At 40.8% G+C, this 19,914-nt stretch overlaps 1 protein-coding gene across 3 annotated transcripts; it reads right to left on the reverse strand.

Moving 5' to 3' along the window:
- Positions 1–779: 779 nt before the first annotated feature.
- CD86 (CD86 molecule) lies at positions 780–19,003 on the reverse strand. Of its 3 annotated transcripts, XM_062618068.1 has the most exons (7): positions 18,597–19,003; positions 17,504–17,615; positions 10,881–10,930; positions 9,267–9,605; positions 5,333–5,644; positions 3,087–3,221; positions 780–2,244 (listed from the first exon to the last, which is right to left on the reverse strand). In XM_062618068.1, exons 2-7 carry the CDS (start codon positions 17,533–17,535, stop codon positions 2,225–2,227), a joined length of 888 nt encoding a protein of 295 aa, XP_062474052.1. In that variant the 5' UTR covers positions 17,536–17,615; positions 18,597–19,003; the 3' UTR covers positions 780–2,224. The 3 variants fall into 3 exon arrangements, with proteins under 3 accessions (XP_062474052.1, XP_062474070.1, XP_062474061.1); XM_062618086.1 differs by lacking the exon at positions 17,504–17,615 and having other exon boundaries at positions 18,597–19,001; XM_062618077.1 differs by lacking the exons at positions 17,504–17,615; positions 18,597–19,003 and adding an exon at positions 16,897–17,035.
- Positions 19,004–19,914: the final 911 nt, after the last annotated feature.

The following is a 19,914-nucleotide window of genomic DNA, read 5'->3' on the forward strand; positions in this document are numbered from 1 at the left end:
TAGCATAGATTTCCAGATACCTTCTCCATTGTGGAGAAGCTGCTGATTGATTGGTTTTCTCCTATGGGAAAACATGGTGAAGGGCTTTTCCCCTCATTGCAGAAAGCTGACCAGCACATCAGAATTTAGGGACTGGTAAGGGAGTTCCGAGACTGTGAGCTCGAGAGTGTATGTGTGCATTTGTTAATCTAGGCATACAGAAGACAAAAGACCCACAAAGCTTTTTTGGGTAGGAGCAAAGCAGGTTTTAGCTATTGTTTTGAACCTCAATGTTAGTGAGGATTTGAGGTGGATGACTTAGGTGGGAAGGGAAAATGTTGAGAAAGATCAACTGAATTACAGCATGTGTTAAAAAAGGCAGGAGAGACAACACAAATCTAGTGAGCATCTGCCTGACTTAGTACACCTAATGGTTCAACACATGCTTTATTTAACGAACCAAATGTTAATCCTGTTAAAGATTGTGTGACCCACTGGAGATGCATTTGACAATCTGCAGCATAGAATCAAAAGGCCCAGTTTTCAGACTGCAATTAATCTAATCTTTGAGGTGAAGATGTCAATAAATCAAGGAGGTATGAATACACGGATATATCACGTACATATATCCAGCTCCATGAATGAAACCTTCAGCTGTGCCATTCTTGGTCATTGCAGCAATTCCTCTTTTATTCATTTGCTTCCAAGAAATAATCCTGGGAGTTTTTCCTCCCTGAGAACAGCAAATGTGGGTATTTCCTTCATGCTTTAGTGGAAGGAGAATAAAACACCAACACAGAAAAAGACATGTATTTTATTAAGTCATTAAATAAGTTTACTAACAAATATAAACTTTTACATAAAAATAAAAACTTTAACTTTTAATAAAATTTGAATGATATTAATCTGAATGTCAATATTTGGGATGTTAGTGTAATAGCTTAATAAACTGACTCCCAAATGGTTTAGCTGACACAAAAGGGCATGCAAATTCTCTCACACACTTGAAAGTGGAGTAAAAATTTAGGTGGAATCTAGCAACTCACATCATTTGACAGAAAAAAGTATTTGTACCCAGCAGAAACCATGGAAATTCTAAGTCCCTAGACTGAAAATTTCAACACATTGGAACTTGTCTTGCAATGTGATGGTAATGTCCCTGCTCCTGCTGAAAATATCAGGCCATACAAACATAATGAAGACCTCAGCAGAATTCTATCTCAGTTCTGCTGCATTCTTCCTCTTGGAAGATATCAATGCTGTTGAAGAATGTAAAGTGCAGAGATTGTTCAAGATTGGAGAACTGGCACATTCTGAGTGAAACGGAGAATCTTTTCTGACAGTTAAAACTACTTCCGATAGCTGGGCATACCACAGTGTATGGATTGCTCTATCCTCAGCGGTTGAAGCAAGCTTCAGAAAAGGAGAACACAGTCAAACAAATTGGAAGAAAATCTACTTATATTTTTTCATTATATGATTAGCTTAATTTTGCATATGTAGATTTCTACACATATGAATGGTACCTCGTGCTTTCATTTTCTATCCCTGCATCCACCAGAAATAGTACAGGATCCAGTCACAATTTCAGAAAGTCCAGGAACTAACTGTCTGGGCTTATTAAGCTTGGAAGACACTAAAAAAAGGATAACCAGCAATTATGTTTAAAGCGAGTCTTTCCTTCAGGTGATGTCTAGTTTCAGAGGCCTCATAGGAATTGTGCAGCTTATCTCAGAGGGTGGGGATTTCCTCTTTCTGTGGTGGAGCTTTACAAGAAAGTTACTGGTACAAAGTCACACTGGCTATCCCAAAAGCATTTATGGTTCATAATTAATAACCTGCCTCTGATCATGTTTCCAGTGATGGCTGTGATTCACAGATTGTGGCCTAACACTTTCTATTATTTCTGAATCTTCTGAAACCCACACAGCTCTGCTTTCTTCATTGACTCTCAGGGTTTTACAATGTCACAGGATGTAATGGAAGATACAGCCAAAAGGTAGTCATGCAGACAGGCAGAGCATCGTATTTACTACATTCTGGAACAAAAATAAAAGCAGAGATCACTGGACAGTGTATTTCAACCATCAGGCAAAAATGTTGCATGTTGCTCTGTAGGATATCTGGGGAGGATTCTTTTTCTGGCACACCATGTAAGAACACAGGACCTCAGGCCTTGCTATGTGCAGAGATGGTTTCCAGTCAGCAGTCTGGCTGATGGCTGCAGTTTCAAGCTTGATAGCTTCTAGACTGCTAGACTGACACCTAAAATAGATGAATATGTGATTTACAGAAACGTGAGAAATTGGAGCGGAAAGAGAGTTCATAGTAAATGTCTTAATTATCTTAGGATTTGGAGGAAGAATGAGGTAGGGCTCAAGACTTGGCTGTGTAAGGAAACAGGACTGTGAGGAACGCATTTCCCTCTTGCTATAAGAAAGAAAGAGTAGACTCTAACATCAGCAAAAGGATACTTTAAGTGCAGAACAAACCCTGGACAGCTGAGACCCAGTCTTGAAACAAAACAGAAAAATGCAATGCAAAGTTCAAATTCTGTTCCTAGTACAAGATGATTATTGCGGCCCAGAGTTGGGCTGCCTGTGGTGGAGCAATGCCTTGACCCTTCAGCTCTGCGTTGACAGAGATACTTGCACTTGACAGAAATGTCATCTCATCTCTCACCCAGCACCACCTTTCTTATAAATGGTGATGGACAAGAAATGTTTCTACAGTTCAATGATTTTATGAGCCACATCCACCAAAAAAAAACAAACCAAAAAAAAGAAAACCACCAAACCAAAACCCAAACCCCAGGAAAAAGAAAGGGATGAAACTGCAGAAAATGGTAAGCTGGTACCTGGCAGTCTCACAGAGCACAAAGTGGAGAGAGAAGTGGATCCCAGGACAAGACAGGAGAAAGATATTTTGACTTGCTGCTGGATGGACTAAGTTGTTGCAGGAACTGAATTGCCCAAGAATGTTTAGCTTAAATCCAGCATGAAATCTAACTTTCTGTCAGCATCTTGATTGTAGGTCAAGGGATAATTGCAAAGAGCAAAGTCTGTGACTTGAGGGACAGTAGAACTGAATGAGAAGTAATAACTTACTCTGGTTGCTGGATGAGATATTTCTGTTCCTCAAGATCACAAAACCTAGAAGAATTGTGACCAGTACAATCACAGCTATAAGTGGGCCAAAGAAATGTATCTTCACTTGCTCTATTTCTTCCTCTTGAATTATCTCTGAATAAGAAAACATAGGAGATACACACAACAAAGATTTAATTTGGTGACTATTAACTGAAACACTCTATCCCAAAGTTATGTGAATTAGAAATGTAGGGAAAGGCCCTCAGCATCCTTTGCTTTTACAGTGCTTTAATATTGCAAATAAATCATTCTCCAATGTTTTCTTTCCATTTCCAATAACTAGGGAAACTCTCAGGTCTTAGCGGCCACTTCAACAACAGTAAGGCAAAGTACTCTTTATGATATTTGGGTAACAGGTGAGAGATCAGCAACTTAATACAAGAGCCTACGAGGCAACTACTGTGCTAATGCTGCTCTGTGCTACTGTGCAAGTTTGAAGGACCTGGGATATGTTACTACTGGGTATTTGTGTAAATGATGGTCAAAGCCTAATGAAATGCCATAAAGGATGTGAAAGTAGCAGAGAATCAAGGGAGTTTCCCTCTATTTCTGGTTATTGTGCTTTTGAGATTTTGGTTGCTAAGGTTAGGAACAGGTAGAGCTTCAGTTATTGCCAAACAGAGCTTATTTTTATGTGGAGTTCCTGGTTTCTTACCCACCATCACTGCTTATCAAGTGACTACTTTCATAGGGCCAGAGAGGAGAGAAGAATTCAGTAGGGAAGAGGAGGATGCAGCACTATAGCTGTAGAGTTAATATAGTTAATAGGTATATTAGCTAATATAGCTAATATAGCCATGTTAACACTCATGTAGAGCGGTGCAAACCTCAGAAGACTTCTGTATTGTATTTTAATGCTATTTAAAAATGCTAGAATGTCAGGCCATCAGAGGCAGTTTGTCACATCGAGCACTGATGACTTAACCCTGTAGCTAGATTTATATGAAGAAAACAGCACCCTGGAACTTTTTCAGAACAAGTGGCAAGCTTCTTTTATTTACTTCTTTTATCTACTACATTTGCAGTAGTAAGGTGCATGCCTATACTACCCTAGCAGGCTTTCCTGCAATTCTGCCATTCCCTCTTGGCTCCCTGTTCCTGTCAGTTGAAGCACGGCTCTCCATCTTCAATGCTGTCTAAAGGAAACATGTGCAAGCCAAATGAACTTATGACCAAAGTGGGAATTGTCTTTATTTTGATGTGTTTGTGCTGTAGTTTGCAAATAAAAATATGTCAAAGGGTGTTTTCCTTTCCTAGGAGACAAATAAAATCAGCTTTATTTTAAAGAGGATCAGCCATGTGGAACCCTGAGATGATCCAGCAGAAAAGCCTTATTGGAATTCAGGTCCCCAGCTTCTTCTTGCAAGCAGTGTGTGAAAAAAAAAAAGAGACAATCTTAGAGAAAAAAAATCCCCAGATAGCAATTTTGGAATGCATATTTTGTCCTGCCAAAAATTATGAAAACCGCCAGGAATGCTTCTAAGACTAGGCAAAAATTTCATGGCCTTTACGCTAAAACTCAGCACAGTCTCTTTGGCAGATTTTGAGCCAAATCTGATCCAAGGGACATTTCTGTTTAGCCTTCTATCTCTCTCTAAGGAGTGATTCAGTTCAAGTACTTAAACATCAGGGAAAAAAAAACCCACATTTTTACTGTCAGGGTGATCAAACACTGGAACAGTTTGCTGAGAGAAGTTATCCTGGGAGATATTTTAAACTCAACTGAATAAGGCCCTGCACTACCTATTAACCCTGCTTTGGGCAGAGCACTTGACCTGGATAATCTCCAGATGCCTCTTCCAATCTGAGCAGTTCTCTAATCCTGTGAAGTGGCAACATCTCTCAACAGCTGTCACCTCTGGAGACTGGTTGACACCTAATGGAGACATCCAGCTTGCTTTGTTGCTTATTACAGCAGCATCTATGGAGGTGACAAACAGGACTGTGTTCCGGATTGTGCAGCAGTAACCTTCCTTCTCTGTGCCCAATTCTTGCTGTAATAAGACTTCCCATATGGAAAGAAGAGGGAATTTGGTGGCTGTGGGTGTTGGTGAACTGGATAGAGAACATACAACCCTTGTAATCAACTCCTACTGCTACTTAGTGTTTATTCTCTGACTTGACTATGCTGTTGTTATTAGCTCTACTACAATGTGCCCTTTTCCAACCCATGAAAAAAGTGGAAAAGGCAAATGGGCACTCACCTATGCCTAGTGGCACTGAGACAAGGCTCCCCAGCTCCTCTCCAAGGTGAAGCAAGCAGCTGATATTAGTAAGGGTGTTTGTAGGAACAGTGGTATTCAGATTGGTAGTAACATTGTACAGCTTTGTTACAGCATCCTGTGAGATATCCATGTAATTCATAAGCCTGTGTGTTCTGTTTTCATGTGAAATTAACCAAGTCATTTGCTTGGGCTCTGGATAACCTCCACTGGAAGAACAGCAAAGCTTCAAATATTCATTGGGCTTTAGTTCCCCTTTGTGCAGCCATGCTATCTCAGGTTGACTATAGTTGGCTGAAATAGACCAAAGAGAAAGCATCATGAGTCAGACATACTGCATCTCATGACAGTTCCTTCCAGTTATTTAAGATTTTTAGGCAGGAGCAAGTCTAAGCAATTTTCTTAGGAAAACAATTGGAGTCCCAAGAAGGGTTTGTTCTGGTGTGTGTCTGAACTTGCTTCTCCTTGTCTGCAGAATGTTTCAAGGACATAAGTCTGATCAGCCAGACAATGGGTCTATGAATATGAATGCTAAATGGAAGTACTCTTTATTAAATAATCTACCAAATATTCCCAAACCAGGATTCCTTTCGTTAAAAGGTCACAGTGGAAATAGCAAACTATAAAGGAAAAGGAGAGAATGCAGACATAATACTGACTGCACATTGGCATATAGCAAGTTAAAATCAATCAACCACAAAACCAGAACCCAAGAAACAGACTCAAGACTCATTGAGAATACTTCAATACGTTACTGGCAACAGGACTAAAGACAATATGGAGAGATACTGGAGAAGGGGAAAAGGATTCTTAGAAAAATATGAGCCTAAGAGACCCTAAGAGACCTCTTTTGCACACTTGCTCAAATGTGTTGGATCCAGGCTCCAACCCTTGCCCTAGTGAATTGTTAGTATGGATGAATAAAGAAATATAATGCTACTTTATTTGCTCTATACCAACACATATGGAGCAGGATTTAGCTTACTCACTTAAATTCCAAGAAAATCCATGGCTGTGAATTCAAAATGGAAAACCCCCCACCTTCTTTATTTAGTTAAATTTAGTTAAACTGTCCCTCAGGAAAGCTCAGACTTCCTCTTTCTCCTCAAGATCTGAGTTGCATAGCTGACTGCTCACTCCAGCTTCTGGTCTACAGTATTTATTCTCTTCTTGGCATTTTATAGGGAGAGCAGGAATGTATTCCATGCCTATGAAATTTGCCAAATCATCCCAGTGATTTAAGAGTTTCAATCCTATTGACAGTAAACAAGTAGAAGCAGAGGAATGTACCCTGATCAAAGCACTTTTGGTTTATGGCTTCTGGGAACCTCAATTTACTGAAAAGTGCCGTTGGTTGCATGCAGGGTATGGGCAATGTATTTGTGAGTTTTGGATTGTTAACAGAGAAGCCTGTTTCAGGAAGTCTTTTGTATTTAAAGATAACATATCTTCCAAAACCACTATGGGCTTAGATTTAAATACCTCAAGAGACAACAGATCCATCAAGCCCTTAATATTCTTCTCAATGGCTTAATCAGCTTAACTGGTTTTGTTCTATTTTCTAAAGTGACAATTTCCCTTACTTTTAGCTGCTGATTGTTTTTATATCTTCACTAAGCAAATTAGCTTTTTCTTCAATATCCCGTGTTTTATGTGCATTTCAGGTTCCCACACTCCGAAAACCCAGTCTCCTCTCAGATTTCTGTGTAATCAGATTGATCTTTTAATGTCTCCAGTTGGACTGTAATTTTCCAGCCTTCAGATAACTCTAGCAGAGCTTTTTTTATGCTTGTAGGTTTTCTAACATCCCTTTTAAAATGAGGACACAAATTTTATGTCTCTCTTGACATCAGTTTTATTCCTAGCACATAGTTTGAAAAAGCTTCCCTAGTCTCACCTACTTCCCTTATTGATCCGTCCAAAAGAATCACTAGAGACATGCTATAGCAGCAGAATTTCCAGTTAAGTTGCTTGTCCCCATGGTCCCTACCTTGCTTTTTTCAAGTGCCAAAGCTTTCCATTGTGAAGCCCACCATACCTTCTGGAGAAAGATACGTGTTCGTGCTCTTATATAAATCATCCTGGCTGTGGGATGATTTATACATATATACTTATTATACATATATCTATCTGTATATTTGCCTAATATAATATATATAAATAACACATGTAAACCGTATCAGAAGGTACTTCTGTATTTCTGAAAGGGCTAGGTAACCAAGTGATCAAGAGAGATAACTTTGGATAACTGTCCTGTCATTCTTGTACAGCACTCAGTCTTTCTAACACCCATTTTAAGTGTAACACCTCACACTACAAAAAGCCTTCTATACGAGACTCTACTTAAGAAACAGTAAGTTAGCACAAGTACATTTCAACATTCGTATTTTCCTTCTAATTTTATTAAATATGATTTTATGCTGCTTCTTCCTTTGGGAGCTTATTGAACAGAGTCATTTGGAAGGAAAACAGCAGTACACAGTTTAAAACAGTCTTCCTTGAAAGGTCTAGGAGAGTTTCAGTGCCTAACTGTGAGACTTCTGTAACATGTTGCTCAGATGCTGGCTAAGCTACAACGAACTGCTTGAATTAACTGAGCAGTTGATGCTCAGATTCCCTCAAATTGGAAGCCTTGATCCTGAGTGCACATTGTGAGTTTCTGAGTTATAAAACTTTGCTGAAAATACTTGTCAAGTAGATTCTGGGAGGATCAAAATTAACAATCTAGGTTTTCTATCTGTGGATTGAGAGAACTCTTGCTGGTAGCACAAAGCTAAATAGGCTCAGACATCCTGATACTCTGGTTTTGGCTGCAGTTACACATGGCCTGTTCTCTTTTGAAACAGTATCCTGAGGCCTGAAAACACCAGTGGAAGTTAGAAGAAGTTGTTATTAATGCACGATCACAGTGGAAGAGAGAACACAGGCGTAGGGACTAAGGTTACTAACAGAACAATTTAAAATAGAAAAACCATAGGAAAATATCTTAGGAATTACTAAAAATACTGGAAGATATTGGGAAAAGATTGCTTTCTCCCTTCCATTCTCCTGTTAAAAGATCTGCCGCCTTTTCGTCTGATAACACAGAAGAAATCAAGTTTAATCTCATCAATGCATGCATTTTTTCCTCAGAGTATTTTCAGTCTTCTTCTAACTGAACATATGAATTTCTACTCCTCCACGTAAATTGCTCTTTTCTTATTTTCTCTGTGATTTATATGATCATAAAATAGCTGTGTGTTCACAGAAATCTTATGTTCCAACTGTAATTTACCACCAACGATGATAACTACTGCTACTTTTAATAGAAGGTAGTGCATCAGATGCAAATGAAGAACTGTATTTTCCAGAGTCCTAAAAGCCATAAAACTTCCAGGAGGCAAGAGGAAGAAGGCAGAATGGTTTTCACTACAACTATGAAAGGGTGGGATTCAGGAATATAAAATATTGAGCAAATTATTACCTCATTTTCTACTTCTTCTGATTCCTTTCACCTGAGAACATTTCATTTAGAGCTGAGGATTTCAAACTTAAACAGGGGAAGTTCAGGTTGAACATGAGGAAGAAGCTGTTTACTGAGAGGGTGGTGAGGCACTGGCAGAAGCTGCCCAAGAAGTGGTAAATGCTCCATCCCTGGCAGTGTTCAAGGCCAGGCTGGACAACCTTGGGTGACATGGTCTAGGGTGAGGCATCCCTGCCCCTGGCAAGGGGCTTGTAACTAGATGATCTTGAGGTCCTTTCAAACCAAACTATTCTATGATTCTATGATTTAGAAATCCAGCTCCAGTGCAGGTACATCTTCGGTGAGTTGGGGGCAATACCAGATATTTCTGGACTGAACAAAGTGACAGAGGCCCCCTCCCCCCAAAAACCCACCAATCCCTAGACCAGATGACAATTAGAAGAGCTTACTTACCAATGATGTGCAGTAAGCACTCAGACTGATGTATGACACTTGAAATTCCTTTAACTCTCTGCTGTATGATACACGTATACAGTCCCTCATCCACAATCCCTGCATTTAACAGCTGCAAGGTCCATTTGTCCATATCCATCTTGGTGCGATTTTTATATTCAGGACTAATATTATCATGTTTTTCTTGGCCGTAGTACACTTCATGCACCACTTCGTGGCCTTTTTGCCAAAAAACTATTAAATTCTTTATGTCACTTTTTTGAGAGTTTGGAAAATAGCAGGATAGGTATGCAGTGTGGTTGAGAAATGACTTCACCTGATGCACGGTGCCAGTGGTACCTTCGACAAAGAAGATTTCCATCAGCTACAGAAGAACACCAAGTATTTGCACTCACACAGGCAAGACTTAATGACAGCAGCAGTAAACTGCCAGCATTTACACACAAATGCTCCCACTAGGTATGACAAGACATGTAGTTCTTCAAACTGACTCACTTAGTCTTGTGGACTTCAGGTCATAAAACTGTTTCTTGTTTTCCTTTCTATATTTTACTCTCCAAGGAAGGCCTACTACACAGAGGCTGCAAGCATCTATACTTATCTGCAGGCAAAAGGTCCAAACCATTCTTGCACCCTGAGTACAGCATCCCAAGGATAATGAAATGCTGCCATAAAGGAGAGAGATGCATAACTTCTTTTTAAAAAGTTGAGTTTGTTCTCCTAATAAAAGAACACAGCACTGCAGTTTTGAAGACAATGTGAAGTGCACAGTGTGTGGTAAATGCTGGTGTCTAGGGAATATATGACCAGTAGGTCAGAAACAGGTGAACACTTTCAGTCTCATGAAGAATTAATCTAAAGTTTAATGACACATTAAATGTCAGATTTAACTCTTCTGTAATTAATCTAGATTTTGATGACAAATTAAATGTCAGATTTAATTGCTCTGTTGCTGATCTTGTGAATAGAAATAGTCAATAAACACAGTTATGCCTTCATGCAAGGAAAGGACGAACTGTAGTACCTAAGGGATGATTTTTCCCTTACTTTCCTCAGTGCATGTAACCACTGTTATGGGTGGTGATGGGCCAGGAAGACTATCTTTTCTTGGAATGGGAAATGAAGTCTCCTCTGTCCCAAAAGATACAAACACCTCTGCTGTGTTCAAAAGGAGGAGAAGATTTATAGCCTTTCTCCTGGTGCAAAATTTGACTGCTCTTCAACAGCACCAGACTGCAAAATGATCTCTGCAGCTGTCTAGAACTCCAGTAGTCCCACATCAAACTTTGAGGTTTCAGTTTAATACTGCTTTCCTTTATAATGTACTGGGGTGATATGCGCACGTTTGAAAGATTTAAATCAAAAATTTAAAGAGCAATGTAAAGCAAGTGTAATGTAAAGATACAAAGTTGAAGAGAGAAAGTACTTGCTATATATTTTATAGAGTCCCTGCACACAATTTAAATACACATTACATAGGCTATATGACCTTGGTTGTGCAGCAGAAATCATTAAATACTGCTAAGGAATGAGCTTTTTAGTGGATGAGAAAGTACCACATAGCAGGACACAAATAATCAAAAGAGTTTTTACAATTAAAAATGTGCCTTTTACCTGGGAGAAGTATCATAGCATAAAGGAAGAGTATGAAGACCTCCATGATGCTGTAAAAAGGAAGAATGAAAGGAATATGAAATCACAGAAACATAGAATCATAAAATCACAGAATGGTTTGGGTTGAGAAGGACCTTAAGATCATCCAGTTCCACCCCTCTGCCATGGGCTTGGAGACCTCACAATAAATCATGTCACCCAAGGCTTCATCCAACCTGGCCTTGAACACTGCCAGGGATGGAGCATTTACCACTTCTCTGGGCAGCCTGTTCCGGCACCTCACCACCCTCACAGTAAAGAACTTCTTCTTTATATCTAACCTGAACTTCCCCTGTTTAAGTTTGAAATCCTCACCATTTGTCCTATGGCTACAGTCCCTGATGAAGAGATATGAGGAAATATGAAATATGAAAACATTCCAGTACCTTCTCCAGTACTCCCAAAGAAGTGGTAAAACGGGAAGAAGTTTTAGCAAGAGAGGCTATTGAGAAAGTTAATCTCACCTTTTCCTGTATACTGGTGCAAAGACTTCTGTGTGCTTCATAGCCTTTAGCAACAAGAAACATGCCATGACAGAGCTCTGGTTTACAGAGAAGGTGATGTGGTGCAGGACTGCTGCAGACAGGGTATGCCATGGGAGGAATAGAGAGCCCCCGAGGTGCAAAGGGCAGGACGAATACCCAAAAGACCTCATGCAGAGGAAAGAGGAATGGGGAACATGCTTGTCCTGGCAGTGTGGGGAAGAAGGGGGAATTGAAAGTAAAGGGGGAGGAGAGGGTGACATAGAAGGAGGCGGTGAGAGAGACAGCGTGATGATGACAGCTACCGGGAGTGCTGAAGTGTTTAACCTTCAGTATTGTAACAGGAACCTATCCTTCACATCAGTAAAATATAACTGAGAGAAATCCTGTATGGTTTAAAGAATTGAGTCTAAACAGCATTTAATTTGTGGTTAAGAAACTGGATCTTTTTAAAATAAAAAGAAAAAAACCCTACAGCCCATAAACAAAAATGATTCTATGTGGTGTAAAGGGCCTATAAGCCTGGGAAACAGCCACAAGCCATTCCCATGCATTGGGGTGACAGCAGCACCTGGATCTAACTGGCCTGTGGTGGCTGGTTTGCATTTTAGTAGCACATTTGTGCTCTTCCTGTGTCTTTTCCATATATCTGGGAGAAGCCTCCACACCACCACTGTTAAGGTCCTTCACTCTCCTCCTTTAAACAGCTTCAAAGAATCCTCTTTTGCTGGAGCAGATGTAAAAACTCTTTAGCTCTCACACTGTTTAAAACCAGTGACATTGCTGTCTTCTGTCTTCACTAGTAGTTGTCCTGGGTTCAGCAGTAGCAGTCATGTTTTTCCTTTGTGTTAACTGGTACAGTGCTGTGTTTTGACTTCCAGTTTGAGAACAGTGTTGGTGAAGCCGATGTTCTCGGTTGTTGCTAAGTGATGTTTACCCTGACCAAGGACTCTGTGAGGCTCATGCTCTGCCAGGGAGGAGGGGAGGCTGTGAGGAAGCAGAGACGGGGCGCCTGACCCGGGCTAGCCGGGGAAGTATTCCATACCACAGCACGTCATGCCCAGGATGTAACTGGGAGTTAGCCGGAAGGGCTGGGGGACTGCAGGGTTGGAGGAGGTATCGGTCGGAGCTTGGTTGGGCCTGGGGGGCGAGTTATCGGTCGGCTGGTGGTGAGATGATGTATTCTCTTCCCTTGTTATTTCCTTTATCATTATTATCATTGGTGGTAGCAGTAGTGATTTGTGTTATACCTTAGTTACTAAACTGTTCTTATCTCAACCCGTGGGAGTTGCATTCTTTTCGATTCTCCTCTCCGTCCCTCCGGGAGCAGGGGGAGGGCAAGAAAAAGGGGGGGAAGTGAGTGAACGAATTACCTGACTGGGTTTAAACCACGACAGTAGTACAGCTTCCTGATTGCTTTTTGTCAAAAGGGGGAAGGATGTATCCTCCACAGGCTGGCCTTCCAAGGGGGAAAAAGAAAGAGGTGTAATTGTCAACAATTCCCGTTACATGCCTCCCAAAGTATAGAGGTGATCACGTTGACAATGCATGCCAGCCCGCATCAACTATTCTCTTGCATTACAAGTCATTCCCATGAAGTACAGCGAAACAAGAGCTTTAGCCCAGGCCCCCCAGGTGATAAACACTAAAACAGTAAATACTGGCTGTAAGTAAGGTACAACATGCTGAAACTCTTGAGACCAAGCGCAACAGCTCTGAGAGCAAATAAATCAACATTGTGATGAGTGACTATTAATCTGAAACAGTGAATGCTTATCACAGATATGATCAGACACACTCTGGTCAGATCTGTTGTTATCTCAACCCTTCATGCCCCATGCTGGGTGCCAAAAAGCACTGTCATGGTTTAAGACTCACTGGTAACTCAGGACCATGCAGCCACTTGCTCACTCCCCACCTTCTTCCCTCACTCCCTCTGGAGGGAGGGGGAGGAGAATGGAAAGAATGTAAACCCCATGGGTTGAGATAAGAACAGTCCAACAACTAAGGTATAACACAAAACTACTACTGCTACCACCAATAATAATAGTGATAAGTGAAACAACAAGGGGAGAGAATATAAAACTAAAAGTGGAAGAGGAAAAGAAAACAATAAACACAAGTGATGCACAGCTCAATTGCTCACCACGTGCCGACCTATACACAGCCCTACACAAGCAGTGATCTGGACCTTCTGGGTAACTAGTTTCTATACTGGGCATGATGTGCTGTGGTATGGAATACCCATTTGGCTAAGTTGGATCAGGCATCCTGTCTTTGCTTCCTCTCGGCTTCTTGTGCCCCATCTCACTGGCAGAGCATGAGGGACTGAAAAGTCCTTGATCAGGGTAAGCATTACTTAGCAACCACTAAAGATATCAGTGTGTTATCAGTGTTGTTCTCAGGCTGAAGTCAAAAACACAGCCCTGCACCAGCTATGGGAGAGGAGATAAATAACTGTTACACTGAACCCAGGATGGCTGGTTTGCTGCAGTCTTTACCCCAGTTCCCTAGGAGCCCGAGTCTCTTCTGTTCAATAGTTCCTCAGTTGGCTGCCATGGGTTTTGTGTACTATAATGTACAGAGCTGTGAATATTTTTTCCAGACCAGATTCATCCTGCCTTTTCTTAGGAAAGGTGAGAAAGAAGCCCAAATGTCTCGGGGGACACCGGTAGTTTTCTTAGTGATCCATCTACCAGCAAAAGAGGATGGAGGGCCTGTGCGGAATCCATTGTTGTAGGAGATCATTCTCTTTCTGCTCAAGCTGCCTGTGGTAAAGTTCACATGCTGAACTTTTGTCAAGAGGTTTTCCTTCTCGGCTGGGCCCCGCTGAATTAAACCACACAAGTGACTGCCTAAATAAAACCGCCTGTGCCAAACCGCCACTGGAAACTACAGAAACCCCTGCTCAGCAGTCAGCTTTTCCTCCAGTGAATAAGAAGTTTTGCTTCAAGTAAAAAAAAAAGGATAGCCCTTATTTATTTTTTTATCTAGTGCATATGTGTTAGAAGAGAAATTAAAATGATTTAGCAACTGGAAACTAAGCAGGGAAGGTACTGCTATAGCTAGGCATGTCTTGCAATCACTGTCTCACAGCAGCAAAGACCAAAACTGGAACTGAAAGAAAGAGTTAGAGAGAAATAAAACCCAGGGAAAAATACCAGATAACACTGCTTGCCCTGCTTTATGGGTTGGATTTGGAGCAGTGAGGACAGAAGCCTCAAGGTTCCTACATGGTTTCCTGGCTGTTGTTTTCAAGGAGAAGGCATGCTGCATGAAGAAGGATCCTGTGGGTCTGCAGAGGGGTGTACACCCATGTTCCCTTCAGAGAGAGGTCACTGAGTGTGGCAAGCGGCTTGTCTTACTTGAACTCTTATGTGAGAGCTGCTGAATCATGAATCGGGTCACTAAAACTCCAGTATGGCAAGTAGCTTCTCTTCCCCCTTTTTTATAAGATGCCTTTAACCAGCAAATGCACATTCTTTGAGCCAGTGTGCAGAGGACTGAGGGGAAGAAGGTGGATTACACAGTTTCTGTGTTGGCATATTCAATACACATTCCGTGCTCAATTCTCTTTTTTATATCTGCAGGCCATTGAAAGACTGGTTGTATTCCAGACCTGTTTAGCAGCCAAAGGGGACAAGAGGAAAAAGAGAGACTTTGCTTCGGGGTATGGCCTGCTGCTGGCAAAACGTGTAGACCAAACTGCCCTCAGAGTGGCCATGGCCCAGTGCATGAGCATTCTGCTCCACTTCAGAGCATGTGTATGTGTATGTGTATGTGTATGTGTATGTGTATGTGTATGTGTGTGTGTATGTGTAGTTTTTCTGGGTACATCCAGCTGTGGAAGCAGCACTTTCTCACAGTGCCAGTGATAACTGATGAGATAGGAGTGGTTCAAAGACCTGGGGCTTACAAATTATCTCTGTTATCCTGAATTACGTGAGTCCATTGGGAGGCAGTCATTTCCCCTTGCTAAATAAGGCTAGCACTATGTGGCGTGTCTTTCTTGCCTTTTGAGGCTTTGTCAGCCTCCTCATTCCTGGAGATGTCCCCATGACTCACAATTACAAGTCACATGTGGATGTCAGAGATGAAAAATGGAGAAGTGTATTAGTTGAAATTCTGTCAGTATGCAGTCACACTCAACCCTCTAGTCACTATCTGCAGCAAAATCACCATAAGGAGAAGAAACCATATGAGTATATGCACTTTACTGACCCTATTTGTGACTGCTTTTGTTTTGCCCAAATCAGCCTCAGAAAAGTCAAGAAGTAGTTCCCACTTGGCTGAGTATAGGGGGATGCCTCCACTGAGGAACTGTAAGATTGATGTTCATGAAAAAGAGACTACTTCACTCCCTTTGCTTTTGAGGGCAAGTGCCAGAAAGCCCAGTGTGACTTATGTTGAGATTGGCTTGTGCTTTCTGTCTCTTGCTCCTCCCAATTCAGCATATGAAAACCCAGTGTACACAGAAGCATGAATGTCTTGGAGTAAACAAGGGCTTTGTGCCTGGTATGCTTGCCTGGGTTTTCATTTGCTCTCTTTTTTCCTGTTTTCAGTTTTGGATGTAGTAACTATTTTTTGAAAGACACTTTCAAATCTGTGCTCTTTGACTCCTAAATTTCTTCAGTACCTTTCAAAACATTCCTTTCTTACATGTTCTTACATGGCATTAGTTCTTTTTCTTACATCAGGTACATCTCCTTACATCTTACATCTTCTATGGGAAGACTCTCCTCCCCCACGTTTCATGATGAGCTCAAAACAAAACCAGATACTGAAGTAGAAACCGACTCTTTTGACTCCTCTAGTGTAGGGAATTTTTCTAGAATTCCTACCCTGTTCAACACTGAGTAGCTCCATGAGTCTCCTGGAGACAGGACATGTGTGACTAAGACTTTCCACTGCTGACCCAAAAGCTAGCCTAGAGACATCCAGAAGATGCATTCAGCATCCTTCTCCCATGTTGTAAACGCAGGCTGATTTGAACCGACTTTATCAAAAGAAATCACAACCCAAAGAAATTCCCTTAACATGGCAAGGTCAGAGAATTCTAGGATGCCCTGAACCCAAACACAAAGCTGTACAACCACATAACTATCCAACAATGGACACATTTTAAAAGCATACCATTGCCAGGCAATTTGTGATTCCTATGTGTTTATCCAGGTAGAAAGCAGAACTATATTAATCAATTGCTAAACTTTTCTATTGCTCAGTCTTTTAGAGCAATCTTTTACTCTAAGCTACATTTAAAAATTCTGGGGTTGTTGTTTAATTATGTTGTTATTATATTAAAAAAACCTTCTATCTCCCTGATTTTTGCCTTTTGTATTCCTTCTCACTATCGCCTCTTTCAATAACATCCTTTTATTATCTCTAAGATCTTCAGAAGAACTATGATTTTCTCTGTGATTCTGGTATCACTTTGTTCTAACATCCAGAACTGTCTTTTAATAACAATTAAACAACACCAATTACTTAAATAATACCTTTGGTTGAAAGATCATGGAGCATTCCACTCCCTCTGCTAGCAGAATTCTTCATCCACAAGTGAAGAGCAGGTACCTCTGAAAGAGAGCACAGCGACTGCCTAACGATGCACAGTGCCACCACAGCAAAGCCCAGGACACGAACATGTACTCCACACAAGTGAAACTGCGGGGACATTTAGAAGGGAAGAAAGTTATCAGCCAGAATGAGACATTTGTTGGGATTAGCTGTGGTGTTTATTCTGAGTTCCACCTAAAGGACAGGGTAGATTGACGTATTTGTTCGACACTCTAAGCTACACTTGGCCACAGAATTGGCAAGTTGGTTGAACTGCTTCTGCATCACAGTTAACCACATCAGATGACATTTTTCCTCCTTTCCCAGTGCTTGCACTTGCCTCAAGATTAGTCAAACAAACTTGCCAGTAGGGGAGTAGCAATTGCCAGATTCAGTTCTCACCAGGCCACTCTGCCTTGTTTGACTTTGCAGAGAAATAGAGGAGCGCACCCCTGCTCCAGACAGGTGATGGAACCGGATGATCTCAAGATCCTTTCCAACCCTAACTATTCAATGACTCTATGATTCTATGTCAGTTCATTAACAGACCTGTAAGTTGGTGGAGTTTCCTCAAGAGTCATTGTACAGAGGAGGGAATCCAAATGCCCACTCCCAGGCTGTCCCTCTTTTGAGCCTCCTACTTCTGCACAGGACACTTTGCCTGGAAATGGCAGCATGGCTACACAATGCAGTACAGGCATAACCTCAAATGGCAGTATCAAGGACACCTCTGACGGCAAGATATGTACTGTACACAAAACGATGAATCTGTAGTTGATTCCTAACTTATACCCAAACAATCCTAATAAGGATTAGCAGCTATACAATATCTTTTATTTTCAGTCCCCAGGTATTATAACCTTTTTTTTCAGTAAGTGTCTTTCAAAATCAGGTGGGCATGTGCCACAAACGTCATACTGCTTCTTAAACAGGAGGATCACTGAGCAGGAGCTTCTTTTTCTTGCAATAAATTAATCTCAATTATTAAATGAAGATGCGATATTCAGAAGTGCCGTTAAATAAGCCTCCTGCTCTCAGTTCAGTGCAAAAATCACTCTGGGGACACATACTGGGTTTCTCATAGTACTTCTCATGGCACGTTGATTTACAAAGCTAAGGAAAAGGTTTTGCCTCCTAGTTTTCAGTCCCTCCCTTCAACCACAACCATTACAACAGTTGGAAGGAAGGACCTGATTCTCCTATTTACTGGTGTAAATTAAGAGCACCATCCTTATAACGTGCATAATAAGAAAATGCCCTGCAGGTTCACTTTGGTCCTTTTGCCCAGTTTCTGATTATAAATGTCCTGCTCCAGTAATTCAGGAAATAATCGTGTCGCTGCTACTACAGAATGGGCTCTGGCTCTTTCTGGTATAGATTGGTCAGCTTGCTCCAGGGAATAAGGGATGTGTGTGGAGCTGGTACAATTAGCAGCTGTGACTCAAATGCAATAGAGATCAGCTGTGGAGTCACTTTACTAAAAGCAACCACATTTTTACAAACGTATGCTCCTACTCGTTTATAGGAGCATGACAAACGCTTACCTCTGAAACTGCTCAGATTATTATTAGATAAATAAAGAAACAAACTCATTCAATATAAAGCAGTATCACAATTCTAAAGTATAACAAATAAGCAGTACCTTATTTCTTTCTCCAGGCTTCCCGTCTCAGAGGCAGCAAAATACTCTAATACGGATCTTGACAACAGAAATGTTCATTCTTTCCTCTGTCCTCAGTGCCTGTCCTCCACCATAAGCAGAATGCCCAAAACACAGAAAAATCAACCCTTTCCTATCACAAATACGTGTGTGCTGCTTAAAGCAAGCACCCTGTGGTCAAAAGACGCTTCCTCTTTTTAACTTAAAATTCCCCTTCTTTCAAAGTACATTGAATTCTCCCACAAGTGCCAGTGTTAATCGCAGTGTCCCTGAGCTACTGTAGAGCCCCAGTCTTCAAGAAAACTTTTGCGTGGATTTTGCCTGAAGGAAATAACCCTTTTTGAATAAAGTTTACATTTCATGGCTGGCAAATTCCATTCACTTTTGTTTGCTTAAATAGGTCTTATATTAATAGAATGGGAAATAGATTTCTCGGCGAGGACGGAAGTTTCTCAACACAATTACACAAAACTGTCTATCCTTCCCCAATACTCTGCTGCTGAGAGTCACCAAGTTAATTTAAGATTTGATGACACAATGAAAATACAGCTGAATGGATTGTTATAGGAGAACAGTGGTATCAGGACCTATTCCATAACATTTATGGGAAATCAGAGAGAATTAAGGCCATACCTTTACCACAGCTGCCAAGCTTGCCATGTTCTAATTGATTTTTCTGTATGACTAAGTTGTGCTTACGTGTTTGACTATTCGTATGTATAATTCTGTGATAGATTGGTAACTTCATTTTTCTGTACTGCTAACTCATTTACATGGAATTTGATTTCTCCTGTAACCTCATTTTGATTCTGCCAGCTTAGTAAAACTTGCAACTTTCTTAGCCATTAAGATTTAAGTTGGCTTATGAGCATGCAGTGAGCCTCACAAAAGCTCAGCTTAATGACTGCAGTTGTACTTGCCAGATGTAGATCAAACATTATTCACACCTAAGCCTTTTTTTACTGAATCACAGTTTATACATGGCATTCAAAAAGGGCTGTATGGGAACAAAAATCCATCCTGTATCTATTGCTCATTAAACATTATTAGAGATGAATTCCAAATCACTTTCTATACATGACTTTCTTTGCCCAGGACAGACTACTCAACAGCTCTGATTAAAAATAGAGAAGTAGGCTGTTAAGAGTGAAAAAGGGGAAGTATTTTTCTCCAGTCTCTAGCAATCAGAGAACTATAATTTGCATTTAACTCAAGTTTCCTGTGAAAGCAGCCAAAAGAATAATTTCTTCAACTAGGCTGATTAAAACCTAATTGGATCTAATTTAAGTGTTTTCCAAAC

Source organism: Pezoporus occidentalis, unplaced genomic scaffold (assembly GCF_034315485.1).
Source record: "Pezoporus occidentalis ecotype Australia unplaced genomic scaffold, CSIRO_AGI_Poc_V1 ctg104, whole genome shotgun sequence".
NCBI lineage: Eukaryota > Metazoa > Chordata > Aves > Psittaciformes > Psittacidae > Pezoporus > Pezoporus occidentalis.